Genomic DNA, 12,132 nt, shown 5'->3' with positions numbered 1-12,132 from the left:
TACTCTTTTAAAATTTGTTGTTTCCATTGCTTACTTTGTCGTGATTAATATTCTAATATCCAAAATTGAGTATGTTATATTAATTGGAAGATTCTGCTGTATCCATCAGCATTCTCTTTACCTGTAACGCAATCTTTTATAGCCGACACTATACCCTAACTTGAGCAATATGTATTTCAACATTATCAAATTCATGTTTTGTAGTCACTAAAATTATATGAAGGACAACAGAAAACTAAAACAAGATCTCTGTGCACATATATTGAAATATTAATCAATAATGTGACGGATTAACTAAGTTAAGGCGGTGCTCAAGGATCTTCATCAATTAATATCAAATCACCATCAGCTACTTTTCACTTTTATTTACAGACTTAATTGGATGTCCTTGAAAGTATATCAAACGCAGAACATATTGGCACTAGCAAATATTACTGCATTTATATTATTTCTTGATTATGGTACAATGAATGCTAATAAAAATTTCACGCAAACAGTATTATATACAGCGTGCCCGCCCTCATTCACTACAAACACCAGTTAAACAAGAATACATATCGAATAAACTTTCTCTTTCGCTATCGGAAGAAAATGGGACATTTCAATAATTTTACTTTTTTTTCCTATCCTCTCACTGATAAATATAAAAGTTTGTTTCTTCATGCTTTGTGTGCTTATAGTCCAGTACCGGTGGCCATAATACTGGTTTTTAAACAGAATGTAGTGATGTCTTCAACCTTCTTCATTGATAAAACTCATGAATTTTCACAATGTGTCAATACGAAAATAAATAATGAAATAAATATTATATTAGAGGAGCTATTCCATGGCACCTTCCATAGGAAAAAAAGACACAAAAATAGTAAATATTTATATCATTAGTAAAGTATTTAAATACAAATTAAAATTTAAACGTAGAAGAGGGAAACTGTGTGTCAGAAACATGTTACTGAAATGATAATAATTCGCTAATAGGATACCATAGACTTAACATTAACATATGGTATACTCTGAAATATCTTTGAATGTGGTGTGAAAACTATTGATACTATTTGGAAAGTTTTGTGTGAACTTACAGTAGAGTTATTAAAGAATAATATCCATTATTATTATTACTTTAGTGTTTTTAGTTATTAAATACAAATAAGTGTCGTTTGTCAGTGCATGCTAGTTTCGAACACTTGAGTAGTGTTTAACTTTAACCTGGAACGTAATCCAAACATACGTACCATTTCATTTTCATTCTTTGCACACTAACCATATTGTTTGGGAGTGATGTGTAATTAACTCTCAAGAAGTACGTTTCAATTGGTATTTACAATTGTTTTCACTTGAAGTTTTCACCAGTGAACATTAACTGCTCATGTCTCGTTGATTCAGTTACAATTGTTTAGGAAAAGAACTTATTTATTGCAAAAATTATTATTCTGCAAAATTATTATTATTCTGAGAAGGAATTATTATTATACTAGGTATCAGAAATATTCAGAGTTAACATTCACCTGTAGTACTAAGTTTTCAAATCAATTAATTGCAACGAGATTTAGATAAAAAGAAACTAGAAACTAGGGCGTAATTGCGTCGAGGGAATATGAATATTGAATACGGAATATTGAAATTTGGGATCTACATGACTCTAATCGTATTTGGATGTGTTACTTTTAAATTCATAACATGCTTATTTCCTTTTTCAAAATAATAATAACAACAAACAGGATCTTTTGTTACTGTTTCCATTATCCCGTGCAATAATATAATATTTTGATGTCGCTAATAGAAGTTGAGGAAATATGCAAATTATTTATTTACTTATAAAAGTTTATGTAGATTAACGAAACAAAAAGTACTAACCGAAACTTAGGAGCTTCAGAAATAATCACATCTTTGGTACTAATTATGAGCACTATTTCTATTTGTAATGTATTAATTTCAAATTGATTCACTTTTTAAGTTTGATTTACGGAAAGGTAAGGATCTGAAAAGTACCCATTAAACACAATGGCCATTATAATATTATTCAAAAATAATATTATAAAATGCCAAAATTAGTATTTATTATTTTTATACATGACTTCGAGTACTATTGCTTATACTCTTGGTTTTGTCTAGGAATCAAGCAGAGTGACTAAAATATTTGGCTTTCTAATCGCTTGTTTAATATGGGCGCATTGTGCATATGATGTGTGTGTGTGTGTGTTTTTGTGAGCGTGTGTGGGTGCAAATGCCTGATGCCATGTGTGGATATGCAGTACGTAGCATTAAAACCCTCACCAAAATTCTTAAACTCCCTCAATTTTGTTTGAACCTTTGGCAATCTTTTGAGTGTGTAAGATTTTTAAAGAGTGATAATTATTTAATTATTTGCATATATTAGTTTTCTTTGTTTAATTATATATATATGTGTGTATATACATATGTATATGTACATATATGTATGTATTGCATATATATGTATATTAATAGAAATATGTGTATAGAAAAACCATTGGCATTAAAGCTCCGTAGCTGAGTGTCCTTAACTAGCTGAAACATAGATGTTAAATGTCCATTTTTTTCACTTTGAGAAGGCCAATGGTCTTTCAGGGTTAGACATAGATCTCAATGGTCTGGATTCAACTTTAGGGGAGGATTCAGACTCTCTCGGGAACCCAAGGCTGGGAAAACAAACCATTACAACACCACCTGCGAAGGAGAAGAGAAAGCCGTTCTTCAAGAAACAAACAAATACTCCCCCTTATGATGTAGTGCCTTCCATGCGACCTGTAGTTTTGGTGGGACCTTCGTTGAAGGGCTACGAGGTGACGGATATGATGCAAAAAGCTCTCTTCGATTTCCTCAAACATAGGTTTGAAGGAAGGTATGTATATTTCTTATTATTTTCATTAACATATACGTAGTTTTATCAAGTATTTAGATATTTTAAAAGAGATTACTGCAATCACTGTGCAAATAGCCAATTTAGTTAAACGGTGGTATTCTTTAGAGAGATATTGCACGAAGTCTATCATATGTTGTTTTATGTTCTAGAACTAATGGAAGATAAACTTTCTCTGTTCAAATTTAATTTGGTTAAGGGATATATATATATATATATATATATATATATATATATATATATATATATATATATATATATATATATATATATATACATGGTGGTGTTCAAAATCTACCATACTTTCTAAAACTAATAAATGATAACAAAAAATTCAAACAATATTATAATATGTTATATAAAATGTTACACGTCTTAATGACAAATATGAATTATCAACTTTTAAACAATTACTACTTGAAAATTAAAATGTTAAAAGATGATTATGCAATTGCCATGGAAATAGGATGTTTACTCTATGAAATACGTTTTAATGTTTCGATTCTTCGTCTTATACAGTTTTTAAATGGCTGGTATGGACTTTTAAAAGTTGTCATAGATGTAAGTTGCATTGTATAGCTTATTCCAAATCACACTGTTGATTTAATTATAGTGTAGTTATCAATTAAATTAGTTTCAGCTTCTGCAATCTCGATTGTACATTGCTATTGTTCAGATTACAGCAGTTAATATACTAACACTAAGTGTAATTTCCGCCATCATTGTACGGTTTCCATTTTTAAGCAGAGTTGTTTAACTTTTGTCTCGGCTACACATGAATATTATTTAAAAATACTATTGAAAATGTTTCTATTTTGTCTACGTATTGCCTAAAATGAATCCAAGTATTCCTATCACGAATGAATCTTTCATCACCTTGTGGTAAGTGTGTAGTCTTAACAAATCGTTGGCAATTTGCACTCTGACTTCAGCATTAAACCTCTTCATTTTTGTTCAAATATGTGTTTTTTCTGTTGAATCCTCAGAAATAAGACAGTTAGTTAATCAACATAAAATAACCATAAAATAATTAGAACCAAATTATGATGTTTGTGAAAGTTTTTTGTTTCATTGTTAACAATTCTTTTACTTGATTCACTTTAATTAAGTTACTTTTCGAATATACTAAGCGTTTATACAAAGTATTTGAAAGAGAATAGAAGTTCAAAATAATGTCTACATTATAAGCAATGGTCATTTTAATAGTATTATATATACCTTGAATTTGTAATTCCAGTACATTTTTTGTACTGTACGCATACCTGTGTATATCTGTTTTATACTCAACCATATTCATATTTTGTTATACATAAATCCTGTATACATATATTCCCTTACAGTTATACAGTATTTTGAAGAAACTTCCACAACCTTTGCAGCTACTACGAAAGTTTTTTCGTTAATATATATCCCCATTATTTCTTTTTACTTACAAGCAAGGCCATTCCCAACGATAGGGATATTGTAATCAGAAATCTTTTCCCGAGATTCTTAAGTTCAGACTGAAAAAATTTTAGTCATTTTTAAATAAGTGATTATGAAATACTTTTAAGTTTATCTTGTTCTTTTTCTTTTAAAAATCCTCCGATATCTCTTCAGGGTATGGACTTGCTTCCTAAGCTGCCTATGTGTTTTTCGTAGTTTATTATCAATCTTACGGATAAATTTACAATTATCAAATATTAGTGCTCGATCAAAATTATGTAAATTTGAACATGAAAAATATTTCCCTATTACAGATGCAAAGATATTTAATAAATTACTATTCACTGCGAGCAAAGTATTCTGGGATTAAATAAACACACTTTGAATTTAGGTATTTACGGACTTTTCTTGATCTTTTCCTGTGTAGAACCCTTCTACTGTACCCTTGTATTGTTATGTTTATCATAATTATTATAATTATTAGTTTCTCTCTTTCGGTGTTTTTTTTTTTTTTTTTTTTTTAATCTGCTACTGCTTATTTGTGTATTATCTTCTTTCATTCCTGTTTGTATTTTCGTATCGTTATTCCCTTTACGTTTGAGTGCTGTTTATATAAAATCAAACAAAAATCATACCTCAAAACATTCTTTTTTCAGAATTATCATCACCAGAGTCACAGCTGACATATCACTAGCCAAACGATCAATAATGAATCCAGCGAGAATGGTAATAATGGACAGATCTAATTCTAGACAACTGTGTTTGGCTGAAGTACAGGCAGAAATAGAAAGAATATTTGATTTAGCTAGAACACTACAGGTAAATTTGGAAATCGCTATGGTTTTATTAGTATAACGAAACCAACTTGTATCGAAACTAAATAGTTTGCAAAATAGATTTTCTTTATTTTTCTCTTTTAAAATTTGTGTACAGTAAATGTTTATTTTATAATTTCATAGACAATTTAATTTCACGATTTTTTTTTTTTTTTTTTTTTTTTTTTTTTTTTTTTTTTTTTTTTTACTATAAACTATTCTTGAGCAATTTGTAATAATTATCTTTCATTCCTTGTATTTTCATCACAGAAATATATAATTAGAATTCATATTTTGAAAATAATATATTGTCCTTCCCACATTACAGAAAATGTTACAATATATTAATCACAATCAAATATATAAATTTACTTGCAACTGATGTCAAACTGAATTATTTCTCAATTCAAAACCATAAAATGGCTTTGATACTAATTATGTTACGGTTTTGGTTATTTCTTCTTTTTTTATTTTTCAGCTGGTGGTGTTAGACTGTGACACAATCAATCATCCATCCCAACTAGCAAAAACGTCATTAGCACCAATAATTGTGTATCTCAAAATATCATCACCAAAAGTGAGTTGTTACGTATTGTTATAAAATAATTAAGTTTTTTTCTTTGTATTTGCGTTAAATAAAACATTCGGAGTATCACCGTATTGCGAGCAGTGATAATATTTAACAAGAAATATATAAGAAAAAGGCTAGTACTCACCGATAAAAAAAAAAGTATTATTCTAGAAAGCGCTAGAAAAACTCTATTCCATCTAGCCACAGTTCGAGGAGGATTTTAAAATATGGGGGGGGGGAGCAATGTGGATAGGTGAAAAATGGTTAAAGGTTAAACGGATGTATAGGTCAAACAAAAAGGCATATTGGCACCAAAATAGCTGAGCATAATCGCAGATCTAAATCTCGTAGTTTACAACCATTATCTAGATTAGCGGCGCATCTTGAAGACAATAACCATAACATTGTTAATTCATGTTTGATAGAGAAAGGGAAAAACAACAACCGAACGAAAAATTAAAGAAGCCTATTACATTCATAAAGAGAAACCTACACTCAATTTAGATAAAGGAGACATAAATATTATTTGGAGCAGTCTTTTTAGTACTTACTTCCGGCGTCTGAAAGGTAATTTTTAAAAAAATGAACAACAATGAACTGTGACAAGTGAGTGGCCTTCAATATTAGTTCATTTTCGACAAGAAGATTTGTGCTTCACATTTTTAAAATTCTTTTAACCATTTTTTTTTTATCTAGTCACATTTCTCCCCATGTTTTAAAATCCTCCTCGAAGGAATAGAGCTTTCCGAAAGCGCTTCCTAGAGTAATACTTTGGCTTGTTTTTCCGTGAGTACTAGCCTTTTGCTTATACTTTTTTTTTGCAAAACAATAGGAAGTTTAATTTTCCTTGTATGCATCGAACTAAAGTATTGAATTTTCTATAGAGTTAGATCGAAGTATGCTTGACGACGATGATTTTCTGTGTAAAGCAATAGAAATCATATTGAAACATAGAAAAAACATAAATCATTGCATCATCAAGTAGATTAATTTTGAAATGTTTAATTACAAATTACGAATTTAAGTTTTCAATAAATCAAATTCATAATGTCCTTCTCTTAATATGCTTTAGTAAAACTTAATTTTTATTACATAGATCTAGAATAGAAACTATTGTATGAGTACAGTGTAGTAGAAAAAAAATTTACTTTTACCAACCATTTTGGAGCAATAAAATGATTCATTTAATCTAAATATAGACTGTCAAAAATGAAACTTTACAGGAACGTGAGATATGTTATAAGGCTGGTAAGTCATAATTGATTTCTCAAACATATTTATGTCTTGCATTAACATTTTATTTTAAGATTCTTTAAGTTAAAATATGTTGTACATATTTGAAGCGAAACACAATTATGTGTTCAGGCAAAATCAATAACCTAGTATCTTTTCTTCTCAATCCTGAAGAGTAAATTTACTTTGTGTATATTTATTGACATCTGCTTTGGCTATCCAATCGGGTCTTAAAAAAATACTGTCAATGTGATTAATGTAGCATTTAATTGTTTTCAGTGGTAATCTAAACGTAGTAAATCAGGTCTGAAAATTCAACTAAGAATAAGATATGCAAAATTTAAAAAACACGATTTCATGTACCCATTTGTTGTCTCGCAATATCTTATTCTAGGTCAATATGTATATTCTAGGTCAATATCTTTACAGTATGCCAATTATTATTGTAAAACTCGACTTTTTAATCTGAACAACTAAGAAAAAATCATTCGGGTCGATTCTCTTTCAATCTATAGTAGTCACAATATGAGAATGCATATCTTGCTTTTTCGTTTACTAGGTAAAAGCTACCAGCAGTATCACATTGTTTCAACCACTAATTTAATTAAATACAGTTAAATATATATTTAATTTTATGCGTGAATATCTAAATGCTACCTATAGAAAACTTGTATTCATTTATTTATTGTGTATTAAAGAGATGATTGTATAGTTGATTGTATATTAAAGAGATGAAAATACTGTCAAATTTGTATGTATTTTTCAGGTACTACAGCGACTGATTAAATCTCGAGGGAAATCTCAAACTAGGAATTTAAATGTTCAAATGGTAGCAGCTGAGAAGCTGGCGCAGTGCCCACCAGAAATGTTTGATGTGATATTGGATGAGAACCAGCTAGAAGACGCTTGTGAACATATAGCAGAGTACCTGGAGGCGTACTGGCGGGCAACTCATCCGCCAGTGAATTCTGTTAATCCCCCCGTCCCACGGCCGTTGCCTTCCCCACAAGCTTCCCCTCGTGCTGATCATGCTGGAAGCATAGTGAGAACCAACTCCACTCCTCCAGGTGAGCACACCTTATGATATTGCATCGTGAAGCATTTTTTTCAAAATATATACATAGTAGAAAGAGAAAGCTTCAGACGGTGCATCTTTTACATTTAAGAAATGTAAGAATATAATATCAAATAATCAGCATAGCCAAAGTAATTAAAACAGTGAATATTCTTTGGACAGAATTGTGAAAAGAACCCGGACAATTTTAAAGTAACTACAATTCATAATCGCTTGAAGAGCAATCTAATCAGTAAATTCAAAGATGGTCACTTTACTTCTCCTATCTTTTTAATTTAAACTACAATTTAACTTATATTCTTTATGCAACAAATGATTTTCTACAAATCTCAGAAAATAAATACTCATATATACTTTCGTTACGGTTGAGAAAATACATTTTCGTGAGCAAGAAAAGCGTGCGTTTACTTTGAGTACATTTCCTTTACTTTATTATTTATTACCGATGATTATTTTCATAATTTTTCTCGTATAGTCAAAGGCATGTTATCTCCTGAGTATCAAGTTCGATGCATGAACAATACTTGTGCAACAAAATCTGTATTGCCGGTTGGAACACGAATCCGTACTCGCTAATTTACATTTTAGAAAACTAACCACTCCTCTGTCATATCTTGATCTTGGATAAAATTATTTTGAACTCACGAACTTGATATATCCTCCATTCCTGAGTTAGCGGTTCCATATTACGAGAGGGTAGATCAAGAGCCTATTTAAATATCGACTTAAGCAGTTAACACATCATACTGTAAGTATTGATTATAATATGAGACTCATAACATTATATGTTTGTGAATTTAACTTACGAAATAACTGATTTATATTAAATCAATTTTTTGTTAAATAGGCCTACACCACGTACAATCTTTTTTTTTTTTTTTTTTTTTTTTTTTTTTTTTTTTTTTTTTACATTTCCTTAACTTGAACTAATTAGAAGTTGTGTAACTTGTTTATCGAATGATGATAAAATTAGCATACAAATATACATTTTATATGAAATTTCGGACACCTTTTGCTTAAATTATAAGAATTAAATAAAACAATGTCTGAAAATTGATAAGAACAGTGTGTAGTTAAAGATTAGTATTACTATCATCCGTCAGATATATTGAGTAACTCTTGCAATATTTTAACATTGTGTAAAAATATACTTTTATTCATCGTTGTAAATAAAATGAAAATAAATTTGGAGTGTTACTTTTGTCATGTTATCAGGATTTAAAAAATCTAGTTGCAAATTTGCAATATTCTATAAAGTAGACCTAAGCCAAAATTTAATTCAATGTTAGAAAGAAATAACCGTTTTTCGCCACAATTCTGTCCGAATTATACTGATTTTATTTTAACATGTTTCTTTCTTGGTGCCTTAAAATATTATCTGTCACTTTTCAACATTATTAGCTATGACTCTTTCCTAATGCTTGACATATTTATTGAATACAGTTTTAATTATTATTTCAAGATTATAATATCGTTAACAAATAATTTAGTAGTAATTTGAAACTAGGATCTATTACCTATATATGAACTTGTCGCCAGTATACGTAATATAAAAATGTGAGATATTATGGAAATGGACTTGGGAAAATGACTTTCATCGTATGAGGAAGTGTCTTTACAGTCCATGCTTATAATGCTTTCTTTCATCCCTTCCTTTTAAAAATATCCTCATCCTATGTTAAGACAAAGAAATAAAAAAATAAGCAGAGTTATTTCTCTTTAGTACTCTTGTTTTACATGAAGAATCATTATTAAATATTCTTATCCAAGAATACTTACAAAGCGGAAAAATAAAAACAAGTAAACAAAAGAGTATTATTGCACTAGAATATTGAGCGATATAACATTTGGTTCTTCGAGCTGTATTTTAATATTAAGACTTTTTCAATAGAATTAAAGATAAAACCATTCATTTAAATAAAATCCAGTATTTCAATTTCAAACTCTTAACATGCTATTTCATATTTTTCGTTCAATTTGTGGAAATCTCACATAATATTCATAAAGGAATACAAAAAGTCTTATTAGAATAACAATTGTCTTTTACGATATGACTATTCTCAAAACTGCAAAATTCATATTTTACATATGAAACCTACTCAAAACTGATTCGGAGATAATTTTCACAATATAAAATAACTAATTGTATCAAACATTATTTTAATGTATATTTTAAGAAAGAGAAATCGTTTCAGAGGAAATGAATAAAACTACAGTGTATATATATATATAACGAAACTCCACATCTAATAAGGATAAAGAAGTTTAGCTAATACAAGCTAATTATTAAACATGTATTCACATAACTCATAAAATAAGAATAGAAAGTATGTGTAGTTGCTTGATAAGAATATAATATTGGCTTATACAATCACATTCTGATATTTCTAAGATAAAATGTAAAGCAATTTTTCTATACAGAAAACATAAAACATAATGATGATTTATCTAGGACTATTTGCCAGTTAGAAGATAGAGATAATGGGACATAATAGTGGTAACTTTCTGCTTAAAATAATATATTCAAAACATGTATTGCTTTGATTTAATTCAGTGTTCAGAAACTGGCGAAATGAAGCGCTCAGAATACTGCTAGGAAAATATATTAATATATCGAATGAGTTGTATTTTGTTTAAATTACGGAAACACTAGTGTAAAACAAAAGTTTGCTTACGAATATTTTATTTCATGAACTCATTCATTGAAGCAAATATAACCTTACTATCTTGAAACTTCAAGATACTAAGGATGTTGTATTTCATTACATTCACTTGCTAAATGCTAATATTTCCCTATTACTACCACTTTATTTAGGAAACAAATTATTTTTCCCCTTTTATAGTTGTATCGATCTCTCTTTCTATCAGTGCAATTTGTTACTCTGAATATTTTCCAAAACGTTTTAGAAATTAATAAAAAAAAAAAAAAAAACAATTTTAGAACTCAATCTCACATTAGTTCTAAAATACAAATTATTAAAATCAAATGTATCGACCCCTTTCTTTAGAAACTTCATAACATAATTCTACAAAGTAATTCATCTTCAGAAATAATGAGAAATAATGAGAAATATAATGAGAATTTCTTTATAATGAGAAATATCTTTAAAATGAATATTTTATGTTGTAAATTATAATGTCTATGTTCTTTTTCCATTTCTGGTAATTCTTTCGTGAGAAATGAAAAACTGGGAATTGGTCGACAAATTATAATCGAACAAGATATAAGAGAATAGTAATTACTAACGATTCCCATTTGTAGCTAAACTGTGCTTACTTTATTAACTCTTTTCTTTCCAATAATCTTATCTTGCTAACTTCCATTTTCACTAATTTCCCCACCAATTAGTGTTCCATATTTGTAAAGAATGACAGAGTAAAAAATTCTATATTCGTAAAGAACTTTATATTCGAACAGAAGAGTTATATATTCGTACAAAATTCATTCAAACAGATAGAGTATTCTTAACAAAATATGTCGAAATCATTATATTAAATATGAAATAGCAAATAAATTTTGGGAAAGAATTATGCTAAAATATCTTGCTATATGAAAACTTGATTTCTGTGTATCATGAAATAGACCATAGCTTGCAAAATGAAATAAGATAATTATAGAATAGCCCTTGGCATTCTTCTGAAATATAAAGTGTCAAGGATTTAGCAATTCTTTCTTTTCTTTTTTGTAAAGTCCATAAGTAACACATGTTGGTAATTTAATAATAGTTTTATTTGCAAAAGGTGCTGAAGATTTTTAGATTTATTTTACTTTCATCTTTTAGTGAATGGTAGAATAATGATTAAAGAAGGCAAGGCTCTAATCAAAAATTAGGTAGTGCTGAAACTTTGGTTCCTGAGTTTCGAAAATTCATATTCTGTAGGTGCATTTTGACCAAAATTCACTTCCCTGCTGTGTTCTTCATATACAGATTCTTTCATCTCGTACGTGATATTTTTCCTGTACATAAGGAGTAATATAACGGAAGAACATCTAGCATTGAAAGAAAAAAAGTTATTTATATCTTACGTTGTTTGTCCTAAGCATGAGCATGGGCGCCCGCAGAATTTTTTTAGGGGAGGGCAAAGGCTTGTGTCATGTTTCACAGTACTCTTATATTTGCAAGATTTATATTTAGTG

The 12,132-nt window shown here is 29.0% G+C and overlaps 1 protein-coding gene across 8 annotated transcripts in view; it reads left to right on the top strand.

Moving 5' to 3' along the window:
• The window catches only part of Ca-beta (Calcium channel protein beta subunit), a 636,212-nt gene that overhangs the window by 586,119 nt on the left and 37,961 nt on the right, over positions 1-12,132 (top strand). For 7 of the 8 annotated variants that reach the window (XR_014128947.1, XM_081744588.1, XM_081744567.1 and 4 more), the window contains 4 exons: positions 2,584-2,857; positions 4,957-5,119; positions 5,594-5,692; positions 7,686-7,986. Coding sequence is in view for 7 of the 8 variants with exons in the window: in XM_081744588.1 (XP_081600714.1) it covers positions 2,584-2,857; positions 4,957-5,119; positions 5,594-5,692; positions 7,686-7,986 (837 nt within the window). In the remaining variant the exon portion in view is untranslated. The remainder of the gene's footprint in view (positions 1-2,583; positions 2,858-4,956; positions 5,120-5,593; positions 5,693-7,685; positions 7,987-12,132) is intronic. The other variant, XM_081744557.1, reaches the window with a different exon arrangement.

Source organism: Thermobia domestica, chromosome 2, assembly GCF_964235325.1.
Source record: "Thermobia domestica chromosome 2, izTheDome1.hap1.1, whole genome shotgun sequence".
Classification (NCBI taxonomy): Eukaryota; Metazoa; Arthropoda; class Insecta; order Zygentoma; family Lepismatidae; genus Thermobia; species Thermobia domestica.
Note: the sequence above shows the minus strand (reverse complement) of the source record. Positions and strands in the feature narration are given on the sequence as shown.